Source organism: Delphinapterus leucas, chromosome X (assembly GCF_059928025.1).
Source record: "Delphinapterus leucas isolate spDelLeu-1000000601 "Yukka" chromosome X, BTC_Dleu_Yukka2, whole genome shotgun sequence".
NCBI classification, from domain to species: domain Eukaryota; kingdom Metazoa; phylum Chordata; class Mammalia; order Artiodactyla; family Monodontidae; genus Delphinapterus; species Delphinapterus leucas.
Window position 1 is genome coordinate 101,236,075 of NC_143150.1, and position 16,625 is coordinate 101,252,699.

General features: G+C 37.0%; 1 protein-coding gene across 1 annotated transcript in view; it reads right to left on the reverse strand.

The window, feature by feature from the left end:
• CFAP47 (cilia and flagella associated protein 47) overlaps positions 1-16,625 on the reverse strand; it is a 546,463-nt gene that overhangs the window by 433,731 nt on the left and 96,107 nt on the right. The window contains 5 exon segments of the mRNA XM_089904937.1: positions 10,068-10,298; positions 10,301-10,308; positions 10,608-10,824; positions 15,661-15,757; positions 15,858-16,041. Of these exon segments, the coding sequence (XP_089761063.1) occupies positions 10,068-10,298; positions 10,301-10,308; positions 10,608-10,824; positions 15,661-15,757; positions 15,858-16,041 (737 nt within the window).

A 16,625-nucleotide genomic window follows, 5' to 3' on the forward strand; every position in this document is an offset into this window, starting at 1 on the left:
TATTTATCTTATGCAATCAGAAGTCCATGGGCAGGTATTCCAGGGCTCCCTTAACAGGTTGACAATGCCTTGAAGGAGCAATGCTCCTAGCTTCCCACACTGCCATTCCTTATCACGTGGCCTTCCTCAGTGTGGAAAGGTATCAAAGCACAGTCGTTAAAAAGAGCACAAATTCAACGGTCAGACTCCCTGGTTCAAATTTCAGCTCTGACACTTACTAGCTGAGACTTTGGACGATTTACTAAACCTATGTAACACAGATTCCTCATACATAAAGTGGGGATAACAACTGTTTCTTAGAGAATTGATAAAGGGAATAAATAAGCTAATATAAGCAGAAGTACTTCAAACAGTACCTGGCATATAGAAGGAGGATGAAGCTAAAAGAAATTTCTGTCCATATCTCATTGGCAAGGAAGGCTGGGGAAAAGAGATACGTAAATAAGAACATTGCTTCCCCAAACAAAATGAGGGTCCCATAAGGAAGGGGAATGGATATCAGATATGGGCTTAGTAACATCTACCACAACAGGAGATGGACATAAACAAATAACTGTAGGTGATGTAACAAATACACAATGGGAGTGGAAAAGAGGTTGGGTGGGGAGTTCTAAATTAGCCCAAGAAAGTGGAGGAAACTTCATCATAAGGAGATGGCATTTGAGTTGTGACTGAAGAATGAGCAGGAACTCTGCAGGAGGACAAAGTCTGCGGGAAATGTAGAAGTCAAGTGATGGTACTAGAAGTGAGTGATGTGTAGAGAAGACTGTGATGGGAAGTAACTCTGACAAAGAAGAGTCAATGCTATTTATAAAGACACATAAGCTTTCAGAGAAGAGTTGAGAGCAGCAAAAGGATTACAGATCCATGTTGAGAGGGTTAGCTCGAGGTCAATACTTTCCCTTCAACCAGCATGGCTATATATTTTTCTCCAGGAATATTATGTATATCGTGGGACAGGAGAAATAAGTTGGATGGCTGAATTGAGCATGGCTGGGATTGGCAGGGAAGGTACTACAAACGGCCAAGGAGTGACAGAATTGAGAAAGACGATGAGAGTGAACTGACTGAAGACAAGGCTGAGGACTGAGTGGACTCAAGAGTTCCGTATGGTTAAAGACAACAAGGATGAACACATAAGAAAACAAGCAGAAACATAAACAATATCTAATGAAAAAGTCATATGAGAAACCAATTCTATCTTAGAAAAATCAATCCACTCTTCCATTCTCCCCTTATAATATCCACTATCCAAATACAAATCCAAAATGTATCATGCCTCAGGAAAAAAGGACAATCACAACATAAAATTTAAATTATAACTCTTCACTTTAGTTTACAAAAAAATAGAGAGGGATATGATTAAATGCATTATGTAGGATGTAAAACCAATTCTAGGGGCACAAAAATTTGCTACCCCAAAATGTGTCTCTTTGGCATGAGGATTAATTTAAGCTGATTATTATTATTATTTTTTTTATTGCAGTACGCAGGCCTCTCACTGTTGTAGCCTCTCCCGCTGCGGAGCAACAGGCTCCAGACGTGCAGGCTCAACGGCCATGGCTCACGGGCCCAGCCGCTCCATGGCATATGGGATCTTCCCAGACCGGGGCACGAACCCATGTCCCCTGCATCGGCAGGCGGACTCTCAACAACTGCGCCACCGGGGAAGCCCTAAGCTGATTATTTTTAAGAAACAGAAGAAGACTCAGGAAGTTTTTTCTTGTTACCTCTTCCTTAACTGCCTAAAAGAATTTAGATAAAGGGCTAGTTCCCAGAATAGAGCTATCACCAGAGATACATGCAAAGAATATGGGCTGGCTATCATAGGGGAGACTCAGCTGGGCCTAGAGACCAAGTCTACTCTGTGTACCACGACCCAGGAAACATCTGTTTACCAAACATTTGCTTTTCCATCTGCATGTGAATTCCCTTTCTCACCTTTGCAGCCCCAATCCACTACCCCCAACATCCTCTTTTGTCTTTAGCTGAAGATGACATTTAAGGTGAGGATTTGGCCACTCTGGCAAGTTATGGGGTTTTCCTGGGTCTGTCTCACGGATACATGTTATTAAACTTTTGTGTGATTTTCTCCTGTTAATCTGTCCCATGTCAGTTTAATTCTTATACCAACTAGAAGAACCTAAGGGTAGAAGAAAACTTCTTCTTTTCCAACACGATATAACAAAAGGGATGTAAGAAAAATAACTCAATAAAAAGATTTACACAGGAGACCTTCAAGATGGTGGAGGAGTAAGACATGGAGATCACCTTCCTCCCCACAAATACATCAGAAATACATCTACATGTGGAACAACTCCTACAGAACACCTACTGAATGCTGGAAAAAGACCTCAGACCTCCCGAAAGTTATATATATATTTTTCCGTTTTCTCTTTTTGGGAGTATGTATACGTATGCTTAGTTGTGCAATTTTGTCTGTATAGCTTTGCTTTCACCATTTGTCCTAGGGTGCTGTCTGTCTTTGTTTTGTTGTTTTTTTCCTTACTATAGTTTTTAGAGCTTGTTACCATTGGTGGATTTTTTTATTGGTTTGGTTGCTCTCCTCTTTCTTCTTCCTTTAATGACTTTTTAATTTTTTTTCTTTTTTTTTTTTGCGGTACGCGGGCCTCTCACTGCTGTGGCCTCTCCTGTTGCAGAGCACGCAGGCTCAGCGTCCATGGCTCGTGGGCCTAGCCACTCCGCGGCATGTGGGATCTTCCTGGACCGTGACACGAACCCGTATCCCCTGCATTGGCAGGCGGACTCTCAACCACTGCGCCACCAGGGAAGCCCTGACTTTTTAATTTTTTAAAATATTTTCTTTTATTTTAATAACTTTATTTTATTTTATTCCTTCTTTCTTTCTTTCTTTTTTTCTCCTCCCTTTTCTTCTGAGCTGTGTGGCTGACAGGGTCTTGGTGTTCCGGCCAGGTGTCAGGCCTGTGCCTCTGAGGAGGGAGAGCCAAGTTCAGGACACTGGTTCACCAAAGACCTCCCAGCTCCACAAAATATCAAATGGCTAAAGCTCTCCCAGAGATCTCCATCTCAAAGCTAAGACCCAGCTCCACTCAACAAACAGCAAGCTACAGTGCTGGACACCCTATGCCAAACAACTAGCAAGACAGGAACAAAACCACACCCCATACCAGAGAAGCTGCTTAAAATCATACTAAGGTCAGAGATACCCCAAAACACACCACCAGATGTGGTCCTGCTCACCACAAAGGCAAGATCCAGCCTCATCCACCAGAACGTAGGCATCAGTCCCCTCCAGCAGTAAGCCTACACAACCTAGTGACCCAACCTTAGCCACTGGGGGCAAACACCAAAAACAATGGGAACGAGAACCTGCAGCCCGTGAAAAGGAGACCCCAAACACAGTAAGTTAAGCAAAATGAGGAGACAGAGAAACACACAGCAGATGAAGGAGCAAGGTAAAAACTCAACAGACTAAACAAATGAAGAAAAAATAGGCAGTCTACCTGAAAAAGAATTTACAGTAATGATAGTAAAGATGATCCACAATCTTGGAAATAGAATGGAGAAAATACAAGAAACGTTTAACAAGGACCTAGAAGAACTAAAGAGCAAATAACAATGATGAACAACATAATAAACAAAATTTAAAATTCTCTAGAAGGAATCAATAGCAGAATAACTGAGACAGAACAGATAAGTGACCTGGAAGATAAAATAGTGGAAATAACTACTGCAGAGCAGAATAAAGAAAAAAGAATGAAAAGAACTGAGGACAGTCTCAGAGACCTCTCAGACAACATTAAACGCACCAACATTCGAATTATAGGGGTTCCCAAAAAAGAAGAGAAAAAGAAAGGGACTGAGAAAATATTTGAAGAGATTATAGTTGAAAACTTCCCTAATATGGAAAAAGAAATAGTTAATCAAGTCCAGGAAGCACAGAGAGTCCCATACAGGGTAAATCCAAGGAGAAATACACCAAGACATATATTAATCAAACTGTCAAAAATTAAATACAAAGAAAGCATATTAAAAGCAGCAAGGGAAAAACAACAAATAACACACAAGGGAATCCCCATAAGGTTAACAGCTGATCTCTCAGCAGAAACTCTGCAAGCCAGAAGGGACTGGCAGGACATATTTAAAGTGATGAAGGACAAAAACCTGCAACCAAGATTACTCTACCCAGCAAGGATCTCATTCAGATTTGATGGAGAAATTAAAACCTTTACAGACAACCAAAAGCTGAGAGAGTTCAGCACCACCAAACCAGCTTTACAACAAATGCTAAAGGAACTTCTCTGGGCAGGAAACACAAGAAAGGAAAAGATCAAAAATAACAAACACAAAATAATTAAGAAAATGGTAACAGGAATATACATATTGATAAATACCTTAAATGTAAATGTATTAAATGCTCCAACCAAAAGACACAGACTGGCTGAATGCTTATAAAAACAAGACCCGTATATACGCTGTCTAAAAAAGACCCACTTCAGACCTAGGGACACATACAGACTGAAAGTGAGGGGATGGAAAAAGATACTCCATGCAAATGGAAATCAAAAGAAAGCTGGAGTAGCAATTCTCATATAAGACAAAATGGACTTTAAAATAAAGACTATTACAAGAGACAAAGAAGGACACTACATAATGATCAAGGGATAAATCCAAGAAGATGATATAACAATTGTAAATATTTATACACCCAACATAGGAGCACCTCAATACACAAGGCAAATGCTAACAGCCACAAAAGGGGAAAACGACAGTAACACAATCATAGTAGGGGACTTTAACACCCCACTTTCACCAAAGGACAGATCATCCAAAATGAAAATAAATAAGGAAACACAAGCTTTAAATGATACATTAAACAAGATGGACTTAATTGATATTAATAGGACATTCCATTCAAAAACAACAGAATACAATTTCTTCTCAAATGCTCATGGAACATTCTCCAGGATAGATCATATATTGGGTCACAAATCAAGCCTTGGTAAATTTAAGAAAACTGAAATTGCATCAAGTATCTTTTCCGACCACAATGCTATGAGACTAAATATCAATTACAGGAAAAAATCTGTAACAAATACAAACACATGGAGGCTAAACAATACACTACTAAATAACCAAGAGATTACTGAAGAAATCAAAGAGGAAATCAAAAAATACCTAGAAACAAATGACAATGAAAACACGACAACCCAAAACCTATGGGATGCAGCAAAAGCAGTTCTAAGAGAGAAGTTAATAGCAATACAATACTACCTCAAGAAACAAGAAACATCTCAAATAAACAACCTAACCTTACAGCTAAAGCAATTAGAGAAAGAACAATAATAAAGCCCCAAAGTTAGCAGAAGGAAAGAAATCATAAAGATCAGATCAGAGAGAAATGAAGGAAACAATAGCAAAGATCAATAAAACTAAAAGCTGGTTCTTTGAGAAGATGAACAAAATTGATAAACCATTAGCCACACTCATCAAGAAAAAAAGGGAAAAGACTCAAATCAATAGAACTAGAAAATAAAAAGAAATAACAACTGACACTGCAGAAATACAAAGGGTCATGAGAGATTACAACAAGCAACTATATGCCAATAAAATGGACGACCTGGAAGAAATGGACAAATTCTTAGAAGAACACAATCTTCCAAGACTGAACCAGGAAGAAAGAGAAAATATAAACAGACCAATCACAAGAACTGAAACTGAGACTGTGATTAAAAATCTTCTAGCAAACAAAAGCCCAGGAGCAGATGGCTTCACAGGCAAATTCTATCAAACATTTAGAGAAGACCTAATACCCATCCTTCTCAAACTCTTCCAAAATATACCAGAGGTAGGAACACTCCCAAACTCATTCTACAAGGCCACCATCACCCTGATACCAAAACCAGAAAAAGATGTCACAAAGAAAGAAAACTACAGGCCAATATCACTGATGAACACAGATGCAAAAATCCTCCACAAAATACGAGCAAACAGAATTCAACAGCACATTAAAAGGATCATACACCATGAACAAGTGGGCTTTATCCCAGGAATGCAAGGATTCTTCAATATACACAAATCAATCAATGTGATACACCATATTAACAAACTGAAGGAGAAAAAGCATATGATCATCTCAATAGATGCAGAGAAAGTTTTGACAAAATTAACACCCATTTATGATAAAAACCCTGAAGAAAGTAGGCATACAGGGAACTTTCCTCAATATTATAAAGGGCATATATGACAAACCCACAGCCAACATCGTCCTCAATGGTGAAAAACTGAAACCATTTCCTCTAAGATCGGGAACAAGACAAGGCTTCCCACGCTCACCACTAGTATTCAACATAGTTTTGGAAGTTTTAGTCACAGCAATCAGAAAAGAAAAAGAAATAAAAGGAATCCAAATTGGAAAAGAAGAAGTAAAGCTTTCACTGTTTGCAGATGACATGATACTATACATAGAGAATCCTAAAGATGCTACCAGAAAACAACTAGAGCTAATCAATGAATTTGGTAAAGTAGCAGGATACAAAATTAATGCACAGAAATCTCTTGCATTCCTATGCACTAGTGATGAAAAATCTGAAAGAGAAATTAGGAAAACACTCCCATTTACCACTGCAACAAAAAGAATAAAATATCTAGGAATAAACCTACCTGAGGAGACAAAAGACCTGTATGCAGAAAATTATAAGACACTGATCTAAGAAATTAAAGATGATGCAAACAGATGGAGAGATACACCATGTTCTTGGATTGGAAGAATCAACTGTGTGAAAATGACTATACTACCCAAAGCAATCTACAGATTCAATGCAATCTCTATCAAACTACGTATGGCATTTTCCACATAACTAGATCAAAATATTTCACAATTTGTTTGGAAACACAAAAGACCTCGAATAGCCAAAGCAATCTTGAGAAAGAAAAACGGAGCTGGAGGAATCAGGCTCCCTGACTTCAGACTATACTACAAAGCTACAGTAATCAAGACAGTATGGTACTGACACAAAAACAGAAATATAGATCAATGGAATAGGATAGAAAGCCCAGAGATAAACCCATGCACATATGGTCACCTGATTTTTGATAAAGGAGGCAGGAATGGACAGTGGAGAAAAGACAGCCCCTTCAATAAGTGGTGCCGGGAAAACTGGACAGCTACATGTAATAGAATGAAATTAGAACATGCCCTAGTGCCATACACAAAAATAAACTCAAAATGGATTGAAGACCTAAATTTAAGGCCAGACACTATCAAACTCTTAGAGGAAAACATAGGCAGAACACTCTATGACATACATCACAGCAAGATCCTTTTTGACCCACCTCCTAGAGAAATGGAAATAAAAGTACAAATAAACAAATGGGACCTAATGAAAATTAAAAGCTTTTGCACAGCAAAGGAAACCAGAAACAAGACAAAAAGACAACCCTCAGAATGGGAGAAAGTATTTGCAAATGAATCAATAGACAAAGGATTCATCTCCAACATTTATAAGCAGCTCATGCAGCTCAATATCAAAAAAACAAATAACCCAATCCAAAAATGGGCAGAAGACCTAAACAGACATTTCTCCAAAGAAGATATACAGATTGCCAGCAGACACATAAAAGGATGCTCAACATCACTAGTCATTAGAGAAATGCAAATCAAAACTACAATGAGGTATCACCTCACACCGGTCAGAATGGCCATCATCAAAAAATCTACAAACAATAAATGCTGGAGAGGGTGTGGAGAAAAGGGAACCCTCTTGCACTGTTGGTGGGAATGTAAATTGATACAGCCACTATGGAGAAAAGTATGGAGGTTCCTTAAAAAACTAAAAATAGAACTACCATACGACCCAGCAATCCCACTACTGGGAATATACCCTGAGAAAACCATAATTCAGAAAGAGTCAGGGACCACAATGTTCATTGCAGCTCTATTTACAATAGCCAGGACATGGAAGCAACCTAAGTGTCCACTGACAGATGAATGGATAAAGAAGATGTGGTACATATATTTAATGGAATATTACTCAGCCATAAAAAGAAATGAAATTGAGTTATTTGTAGTGAGGTGGATGGACCTAGCGTTTGTCATACAGAGTGAAGTGAGTCCCAAAGAGAAAAACAAATACCATAAGCTAACACATATATATGGAATCTAAGAAAAATAAAATAAAAATGGTTCTGAAGAACCTAAGGGGAGGACAGAAATAAAGATGCAGACGTAGAGAATGGACTTGAGGGCTTGGGGAGGGGGAAGGGTAAGCTGGGACGAAGTGAGAGAGTAGCATTGACATATATATACACTACCAAATGTAAAATAGATAGCTAGTGGGAAGCAGCCACATAGCACAGGGACATCAGCTCCATACTTTGTGGCCACCTAGAGGGGTGCGATAGTGAGGGTGGGAGGGAGACGCAACAGGGAGGAGATGTGGGGATATATGTATATGTATAGCTGATTCACTTTGTTATAAAGCAGAAACTAACACACCATTGTAAAGCAATTATACTCCAATAAAGATGTTAAAAGAAAAAGATTTTTACAAAGAGGCAAAAACAAAAGTAATTATTATATGAATATTCTGAGCAGCAGAAGGAAAATGACATTAGAGAAATCTAGGTATATAATATAAATTATGCATACTTTCCTCGATGCTATATCAAATAGATTCAAGTATTGTATCATTTGTGTTCTAAAAAAATTACAAGTACTTAAAGGATGGGCTTCCCTGGTGGCGCAGTGGTTGAGAGTCCGCCTGCCAATGCAGGGGTCACGGGTTCATGCCCCGGTTCAGGGGGATCCCACGTGCCGCGGAGCAGCTGGGCCCGTGAGCCACGGCCGCTGAGCCTGCGCGTCCGGAGCCTGTGCTCCGCAGCGGGAGAGGCCACAACAGTGAGAGGCCCGCATACCGCAAAAAAAAAAAAAAAAAGTACTTAAAGGCTAATGGTATTCATATTAACACTATATTCGGAATTAAATGTCTTTGTGTTTTTTGCTTTGATTTAAAAAAATGTAAGAGGTGTTATGAGCAACCCAAAGAAAAGAAAACTAAATACTAAAATCTCCCTGTAAAAATAGAGTACTAAAAACCATGAGAAGTTTATAACATTGCAATTCCACTTTTGACAAATGAAGGATTTTCACGGCATTTCCATGGCAGCCACAAGGGGGAAGCCCAGCCACTCAACACTGGCTAGGATGCAGAAATACAAGGAAAAGTACCTGTGCACTGTGCTTTTCTGACACCCTTAGTGTCATATCACGTGCTTGATCAGAACCTATAGCTGGAATGCAGATAATGTAACTACAACTGATACCTCCTGTTCAAAAAAACTGGAGAAGGTTTATCTAGAATCTCTGAAATCTGCAGAAATATTTTCTTTTTCTTCTCTGATCATTTACTCCACTTCTTTCTAGTTTGGGGCGGGACCCAGTATTTTCAGTATTAATAACAACAACAACAACAAAGAGCTTGGTCAAATGAATCTGCTAAATATTGATAGAAGTATACCTCAAATGCTTAATAAATTATAATCTGGGATTGTGCTAAATCTATCCAGATTAATAAAACGATTAAATATGGTTATATCAATGATCTCCAGCCATAATAAAGGGACAGTCCTCCACTTCCACTTGTTAAATTTGTCAACATCTCCACCTATATCTGCACTAAAATTAAGTGAACTTAAATTAATACTCGAGCTTGTTTATAACACTCCCTGGTACCAACACTGGTAGAGTTACATAGAAGTCACGATTTGGAAATGACTGATATTCACAGGAAAAGCACCTAAGGCAAGAATTCAATGAACCAGGACTCCTCAGTGACCTGAAGTATAGTCTACTTAGATCTCAAATGAAGACTATCTCTAAATTAGAGATAAAGAGGGAGGGAGGGGGAGAGGAAGGGAAGGACATAGGGAAGGAAGGAGGGAAGGAATGTCCCATTGTCCCAAGACCATTTGTGATTTACTTCTACGTTCTTATCACCGTTATACAGTACACACTCCAGATATGATTAATGCCTGAATACATGAATAAATGAATGTCTAAATCAAACAACAGAATAAACTATTACCTTTAGCTGGACGAATGGAAAATGCCATCCCTTTTCCTGTATTTATCAGTTGCCATTCAAATTTGACAAGATAATTCTGATGATTATACAACCTAACCATCCCCCTAAAACATGTTTTCACCAAGAAGCCTTGTGGTCTCAGTACTAGCTCATTAGCAGATAGCTCAAGTTTTACTGGCAAGACAACTGCCATCACTAGGATGTGCCCACCAGGCATACTGTTCACTGACAGGTGAAAGACCTGTAACACAGCAAAGGCATCCAAATTTAACTAACACCTCTTAACTGAATGGTAGAATTCAGTTACATGTAAAATGTATATATTATTGATTGACATCAACAATTCTTAGTAAACAATATCAAAATAATTATGAAAGGTAATTAGACTACCATTGAAATATGAATCTACAAATCTACAAATTGCTGCACATATAGTTTCTATGTTTGGGGACCAAACATAATATATACTACAATAATTGGGGTAAATATACAAAACGACATTTTGATTCTAGCAAACAGAAATTTGAAAATAAATCTTACTTCCAAAATTTTCCAATGGTGGGAGATTCAAATATCATTGAAACAGAAGTACTAGCTGTAGGTGGAATCACATATGAAAATTGGTTGGTTTTCCGAAGTTCTTGCAAATTGACATCTAACTGGATCAAAATATGAATAGGTAGCATATTAATAACATGTAGTAGACGAGTATTTGTTGAGTTCACACAAACATCACCAAAGTTAAGGACAGAGAGCCCTGAAAAAATGAACAGTTACTAAGCTTAATGTTGACAAATGTGTTCATTGACTTATTTAAGTTTTCATACTATATGCTGATCGATTAATTCGTTAAAAATAGTACTTAAAATAGTTACTATATATCAGAAATTATTAACAGAGCTTTTTATCTAAATGTCCATAATTTGAGGTGATTGGCCAAAATTCAATACATATTGTGATTATATGGAAAATTTCATGACAAAATTATTAGCACTAATTATAACTCAGTACATGAATTTGCATACTCCTACACCCTCTCCACTCCCATAAATGCATTTATGTTCACTTATCCAGAACTTACAGAAATTGGTAACTTCCCATGACTCACTGTTTAAATTTTCCCCTTTAAATGCCAGAAGTTTTTATATCATAACAATCTTAATTATGTCTTATCCTGCTTTTTTAACAGCTTAATTTAATTTTAACTGGTATACAGCAAACTGTACATGTTTAAAGTACAGAATTTCATAAGCATTGACATACGTATACACCTGAATACAGGTGAAATACCTGAAACGATCACCGCAATGAAGAGAGTGAACATCCATCACTCCAAAAAATATACTTGGCCCCTTTATAGTTTCTCCCTACCACCATCCTCTGTATTCCCCCTTTCCAGACAACCACTCATCTGCTTTATGTCATTATAGATCAGTTTGCATTTTCTAGACTTTAATATGAGTGGAATAATATAGCATGTATGGTTTTTCTCTGATTTCTTTCACTCAGCAAACTCTCTAGAGATCCATTTAAGATGTTTCGTGTGTCAACAGTTCATTCCTTTATATTACTAAGTAGTAGTCTATTATAGGTGAATGTTTATGTATCACCTGTTAACACTTCGATTCTTCCCAGGTATGGCCTGTTAAAATTAAGGATGCTAAAACATTTGCGAACAAGTATTTGTTTGAAAATATGCCCTCATTTCTTTTGGATAAATATCTAGGAGTATAATCGATGGGTAATATGGTACATGTGTGTTTAAATGTTTAAGAAACTGCCAAACTGCTTTAAAGTGGTTGTATAACTTCATATTCCCACTAGCAGTGTACAAGAGTCCCAGTTTCCTCACATCTTCAGCAATAATTGAAATGGTAAGTTTTTCAGCCATTCTAATAGATTTATAGCAGTATCTCATTGTGGTGTTATTTTGTGTTTCCCTTACAATGAACAATGTTGTGCATCTTTCCATGTGCTTATTTGTCATTATATCTTCTATAAGGAAGGAAGCACATGGCTTATGATCTATTTTGATTTAGTTTTGGCACATGATGTAACTAGCACTACTTTTTTTTTTTTTTTTAATCACAGCCATACTAACACGTGACGTGGTATCTCATTGTGGTTTTGATTTACATTTCACTAATGACTAATGATATTGAGCATCTTTTCATGTGCTTACAGAGCATTTTTATGTCTTCTTGGGAGAAATGTCTATTCAAGTCTTGTGCATTTTTAATTGTGTTTCTTGTTGTTGAGTTGTAGGAGTTCTTTATACATCCTGGATATTAATCACTTATCAAATATATTATTTGCAAATACTTTTTCATATTACGAAGGTTGTCTTTTCACTCTATTGATTGTGTTCTTTGATGCACAAAAAAGTTTTTCATTTTGATGAAATCTGGTTTATTTTTTCCTTTGTTGCCTATGCTTTTGGTGTCATATCCAAGAAATCATTGCCAAACCCAATGCCATGAAAAATTTCACCTGTTTTCTTCCAAGAGTTTTATAGTTTTAGCTCTTAAGTTTAGATCTTTGATCCATATTGAGTTAATTTTTGTATATGGTCACATTCGATTTTTGCTTTTTGTTTTTGTTTTTGTTTTTAACGTCTTTATTGTAGTATAATTGCATTACAATGGTGTGTTAGTTTCTGCTTTATAACAAAGTGAATCAGTTATACATATACATATGTTCCCATATCTCTTCCCTCTTGCATCTCCCTCCCTCCCACCCTTCCTATCCCACCTCTGTAGGTGGTCACAAACCACCTACCTGATCTCCCTGTGCTATGCGGCTGCTTCCCACTAGCTATCTATTTTACATTTAGTAGTGTATATATGTCCATGCCACTCTCTCACTTTGTCACAGCTTGCCCTTCCCCCTCCCCATATCCTCAAGTCCATTCTCTAGTAGGTCTGTAGCATTACTTATTGAAAAGACTATGCTTTCTGCACCTTTTTGGACCTCACTGCCTTTTACCTTTGTCAAAATTCATTTGTCCAATATATATAGGTCTATTTCTGAACCTTACTTATGTTTCATTGTTCTATATTTATGCCAATAACATACGGTTTGGTTTACTATAGCTTTAAAATAAATCTTGAAATTAAGCAGTGTTTTATCTCCAACATGTTTTCCTTTTTCAAAACTGTTTTGACTATTCTAATTACATTGCATTTCCACATGAATTTTAAAATGAGCCTGTCAATTTCTACAAAAGATCCTGATGGAATTTTGGTTGGAACTGTGGTGAATCTGTAGATTATATGGATCGTTTTTGCATATCTTCTATGACTCTGCATAACTTTTTTTTTTTACATCTTTATTGGAGTATAATTGCTCTGCATAACTTTTTGAATAAATGGAATACAGGTACAATAACTGTTTTAGTGTCATTGTCTGATAATTCTAACCTATGTATCAGTATTAATCAGATTTAACTGATTAATAATTCTCTTTATTATGGGTTATATTTTCCTGCTTCTTATGTATTGTAATCTTTGTTTGGATGTCAATATAGTAAATTTTACCTCATTAGGTACTGGATATTTTTTCATATTCCTATAATATTCTTGAGCTCTGCTCTGGAAGGAAGTTACCTCAAAACAGACTGGTCCCTCCAGATCTTTCTTTTATGAATGTTACCCGGGTCCAGAGCCGTGCTCTAAATAGTAACAATTATTCTCCACTACTGAGGCAAGAACTTCCTGAGTACTCTGCCTCAATGTCCCATGAAGTATGAGGTTTCAGTACTGGTTGAGGCAAGCAATACAGAGGTGAGCCAGAAATATTAAAACAGAGATACAAGAACAAGACAAAGTGGGTCTAATAAGATCCTATTTATACCTAGAATAACCAAAGCAATCCTGAAAAAGAAGAGCAAGTTTGGAGGACTTGCACTTACTGATTTCAAAACTTACCATAAAGCTACTTATCGACAGTATAGAATTGTCATTGGGATAGAAATACATATCAATGGAACAGAATTAAGAATCCAGAAACAAACCCTGACACATTTGGTCATTTGATTTTCGACAAAGGTGTCAAGGCAATTCAATGAGAAATGATAGTATTTTCAACAAATGGTGCTAGGACCATTGAATATCCATATATTATAATATAAATTTAGACTCAACTCATACCATAAACAAAAATTTTTAAAACATAAAAAGGAATTGTAGGGGCTTCCCTGGTGGCTCAGTGGTTGAGAGTCCGCCTGCCAATGCAGGGGACACGGGTTCGTGCCCCGGTCCGGGAGGATCCCACATGCCGCGGAGCGGCTGTGCCCGTGAGCCATGGCCACTGAGCCTACGCGTCCGGAGCCTGAGCTCTGCAACGGGAGAGGCCACAACAGTGAGAGGTCCGCGTACCACAAAAAAAAAAAAAAAAAAAAGGAACTGTAGTCCTAAACATAAGATCTAAAAATATAAACTGTTTAAAAGAAAATAGGAGAAAATATTTGTGACCTTGAGCTAGCTAAAGATTGTTGGGCATGATATCAAAAGCATGATCTATAAAAGTAAAAAATTTAGTAAATTCAATTTCATTTAAATTAAAAAATTCTGTGCTTTAAACAACATTATTAAGAATATGAAAAGGAAAAAAAGCCACAGACTTAGGGAAAATATTTGGAAATCATATATCTGATAAAAAACTTGTACTCAGAATACATAAACAATTCCTACAACTCTATAATGAGAAGGTAAATATTCAAATTAAAAATTGGGCAAAGACATTTCTCCAAGATATACAATTTAAATAGTTGTACCTCTAAGTAAATGCATGAAAATATATTCAACACCTTAGTCAAAAAGGAAATGCAAATCAAAATCACAATGAGAGAACATTTTGCACCCGCTAGGATGGCTGTAATCAAAAAGACAGAAAATAATAATTGCTGGTGAAAATGTGGAGAAACTGTAACCCTCATACACTGTTGGAGGGATTGTAACTTGGTGCAGTCACTGTGGAAAATTTTTGGCAATTTCTTTAAAAGTTAGACACAAACTTACCATATGACTCAGCAATTCTACTCCTAGGAATCTAACCAAAAGAAATAAAAACATATGTCCACTCGAAGAATTATATGTGAGTGTTTATAGCAGCAATATTCACAATAGCCTCAAACTGGAAATAGCTCAATGTCCATCAACTGGTAAATGGATAAACAAAATGTGGTATTCCTAATAAAATGAGATACTATTTAGATACAAAAAGGAACAAAATATTTATACCTACTACCACAAGGATGAACCTTACCATTATGCTAAGCTACAGAAACAATATAAGGGAAACCACATATTATGATTTATTTCACATGAAATGTTCAGAATAGGCAAATCTATAGAGATAGAAAGCTAAATAATGGTTGCCTGGGGCTAGGGCTGGGAATTGGAAGTAACTTGCATATAGACATGAGGGTGATGGCAGCACTGTAAAACTGAATTGTGATGACAGTTGCATAAACCTGTAAATTCACTGAAATTCATTGATTTTCGTGCTTTGACCTGGTGAATTTTATGTAATATAAATTATACTTCAATAAATCTGTTAAAAAATTGTTCAGTAGGTTTTTATAGATTCTTACCAACAATTACTTGATGAATTTGCTTTGGTGTCAAGATTAAGCTGCAATCATGTTTTTCATGGGGTGAGGATGGGTCTGATTTAAGTCCTTTGAGAACCTGTGAGAAATCACATTATTCCAAAATTAATTGTTCAATATTAGCAAAAGGTATTTTAAGAATTCTCATGGTATAATAAAATGTAAAATATTGCACATGCCTTTCTTCTCAAAGACTTTGTCTCCGTGGATGCTATATTTCTGGTACTTAGCAATTGGTTACACTTGATCCGATGCTGTGCTGAAGATAACTCTTCTATTTCCGCTACTGAGAATGTGGGTGACTTTAGACCCGATGCTGGCTGTAATCCTATGTCTGTATCATTATATGAGTACATGTGTTTCCTAGTGAAATCATAATAATAATTAACTGAGGCTAGGTCTTTTAGAAAATACATCAGTAAATCGAAATATTCCCCACAGTACATGCTGTTACTGACCCACTCAGATCCACTGAAGCAGACGGAAGCACTAATCTGCATAAAATTGCCGTCTGTTAAGGGACCCCATTCTCAAACACCTACTCAAGGAAGCTATGCCCACCCTACCATACCCAAGGACAGCTCACAGTCAATGACTCAAGGCAGGAACAACAATATGGTATAATTTATGCTCAAAAGACCCTAGGTATCAGGCTGAGAGTAAACTTTATTTGAAACACATTATTTCTGAGTTCTCTCTTCTGCCCTCTCCTGCTTTCCTCATATTGTGCAGGTTTCTCCCAAAAGAACATTCTCCAAAAATCACATGTGCTGGAATTCCTGTCTCAGAATCTGCTTCTGGGGAAGCCCACCCAAGACATTCCCAAATCAGAAGTAAAAAAGGAAATAAATGCAGTTAAAGTAGTTCAATGTTTTGCTATTTTCATACATGAAAAGTCATTTAAATCACTAAAAAGAACCTAAAGAGTAAAGAAAAAAATTCTGGCT